Source organism: Lotus japonicus, chromosome 1 (assembly GCF_012489685.1).
Source record: "Lotus japonicus ecotype B-129 chromosome 1, LjGifu_v1.2".
NCBI classification, from domain to species: domain Eukaryota; kingdom Viridiplantae; phylum Streptophyta; class Magnoliopsida; order Fabales; family Fabaceae; genus Lotus; species Lotus japonicus.
The window spans coordinates 91,147,517-91,149,877 of record NC_080041.1 but is presented as its reverse complement, the minus strand read 5'-3'; the positions used below and the strand labels follow the sequence as shown (position 1 = coordinate 91,149,877).

The 2,361-nt window shown below is 39.3% G+C and overlaps 1 protein-coding gene across 1 annotated transcript; it reads right to left on the bottom strand.

Annotated features, from left to right (window-relative positions):
- Positions 1-943: 943 nt before the first annotated feature.
- Positions 944-2,361, bottom strand: LOC130727713 (elongation of fatty acids protein 3-like). The gene has a single exon (XM_057578938.1). The coding sequence runs from the start codon at positions 2,247-2,249 to the stop codon at positions 1,314-1,316; it is 936 nt and encodes a 311-aa protein (XP_057434921.1). The 5' UTR covers positions 2,250-2,361; the 3' UTR covers positions 944-1,313.

The following is a 2,361-nucleotide window of genomic DNA, read 5'->3' as shown; positions in this document are numbered from 1 at the left end:
GTGAAGAGTCTTCCGAGTTTAAAGTTAACCCTAAACAGCCTCGCTTGTTCATAATTTATCAGTAGTAGTACTAGGATGAGTGACATTGTGATAACTTCATTAGTAAAATTAGCTCTAGAATAGGAACGCAAGCTAGGCTATATTTTCAAGTTGAAAGATAGGCTATATTTGGATAATCAATGGCGGTAATGTTGACGAATATTAACACTGACTTTGAAGTAAAAAGTGAACAAAAATCTTCTTATAAATTATCATGAAAATGTCATCATGTTAACTCAACTTGCATCCAAACACAAACTAGAAAATGCTAGATATTTCACTTTGGTCAATATTAATTTTTGTTTCAAATAAATTAATAAAAAAACACCGTATTTCTCCCTCTATTATATAAAACATCATCCAATAATATGTTCTATTTCCACATTAAGATACTATCTCCTTTTTTAAGAAAAAAAGGTATGAACAATAGTCCCATGTTCCAACAATGGTTGTCCCTATATTTAAGAGCATAATTAAGTTTTATAAAAAAAAAGAGCATAATTAAGTGATTATGTTAAAGAGCTAATACTGAAGCTATGAAAGTTAATTCTAGTTATGAAATATTCTTTATTAAGTGACTATATTGAAGAACTAATACAAATTCCTTTCGATTCAATGGTAGACTTTGAACCATTTCAAAGAGTTGGTTTACTATTTTATTTTGTACTATATGATTTATATATTCACATGTGAAATGAAATTATTAATTCGGATAAGTAAGTCTTAAATATAATTTTCATATGAATAAAAAAATCAAGTTACTTCTCCAAACCTATACACCTTGAACCATGTCTTAGGCTCTTCCCTAAAATGGTCATATACTCATATCATACAAGAAAGAATAGTTTCTTACCTAGGTTCCTAAAATTTGCTGTACCATTAAGTTCTTTTTGTGAAGATGACATTAAAAGTTAAAAGAACTATCATTCATTTAGATTCTTTGTTTTGTACTATACAGTTTCAATGTAGAAGTAGTCAATTAAATCTTTACAATCTCTGTATCCTTACAGAGTCACTACATTACAAAGAAGAAGGTGGACCTAATCAAAACTTAAATCAAGAAGGTATAACAAACTTTTCAAAAAAAGAAAAGGGTAGCATTCAAAAGAACCTCAAAGATCCGCGTAGGTCAATTGACATAAGGTTGTTCTAGCTTAATTAGAGATTTAAGTTTGAGTACTCGTGAATGCGCCTGGGTTAAATAGTACTCGTAGGAAGAGCTTTGCCGCCAATAGTGGTTCTAACCGGCTCGAAGAGTATAACACAGTACTATTCTATTGCCCTGACTTGGCATCTTGACTTGCAAGCTTAACCATGTCCTCCTCTGTTTTCAAAGCAGAGCAATCACTCGCAGCACCCTTGTTCCTTCTCTTCCAGTAAATTTTCACATAGGACTTCAAAATCTGCAGAAGAATGAAAACATTCAACACAGAGTTGAAAACCCAAGCTCCGATCCCATTACACCCTCCTCTCCAATGATGCAGCAAAAGCACCCCAACATGGCAAGCCAAGTTACAACCGAGCAGAACAAAATGAACGTTCACGCTGATCGGAAAAGCCTTCCTTGGCAACCCGATTTCCACCCAGAACCGGTAGCCGTACACGACGGAGCAAACGGCGGAGGAAAACAGAATCGCCAGCACCTGAAGCGACTGTGAGAATTCAAGCCAGAGGAAGGCCATGAGGAGGAGAACAGAGTTGTTGAAGAGGCGCGAGAACGAGAGCTTCCGGTGGCGGAGGACGACGAAGAGTGTCCGGAACATGTGGAGGAAGCGGGAGAGGTAGAAGATGTAGGACCAGAAGAAGACACGGCCGGAGGGTCTCATCCCAAGCGGGAAACAAAGCAACCACTCGAGAGGGGTTGCTCTGTTTCGCCGCCAGAGCCAGCGTGTGTCGATAGCCTCTGCTTTTGCGGAGAAGAACATGCCGATGAAAGTGGTGACGGAGATGAGGGCCATGGCGAGGGCGTGGACCGCCGGGAGGGGGCCGAGCGGGATGGGGCGGCTGCGGCGGAAGAGTTTGAGGATGAGGTGGAGTGTGACCGCGGTGGCGATGTAGAATGAGATGGACGAGATGAGGAACCACCACGTGGAGCCCCACGATTCGGCAGGGCTCCAGCGGAATGAAACAATGGATGGATGATCTAGTAGCCAATATTTGAGATTCTCCATTACTGAATGTGTTTGTGTCATGGTGCAAATTTCTTGCATCCTCTAATATGAATATGAGATTTTGAGAGTGAAATTGAATTGAGATTTGGAGTTTGGAATTTTGGACCACCAAAGTTGAATCCCAATTAAGATTTGTTTGTAGTGTTGTAAG

Coding starts and splice junctions, on each gene's coding strand:
- LOC130727713 (XM_057578938.1), bottom strand. CDS start 2,249: ATGCAAGAAATTTGCACCATGACACAAACACATTCAGTAATGGAGAAT.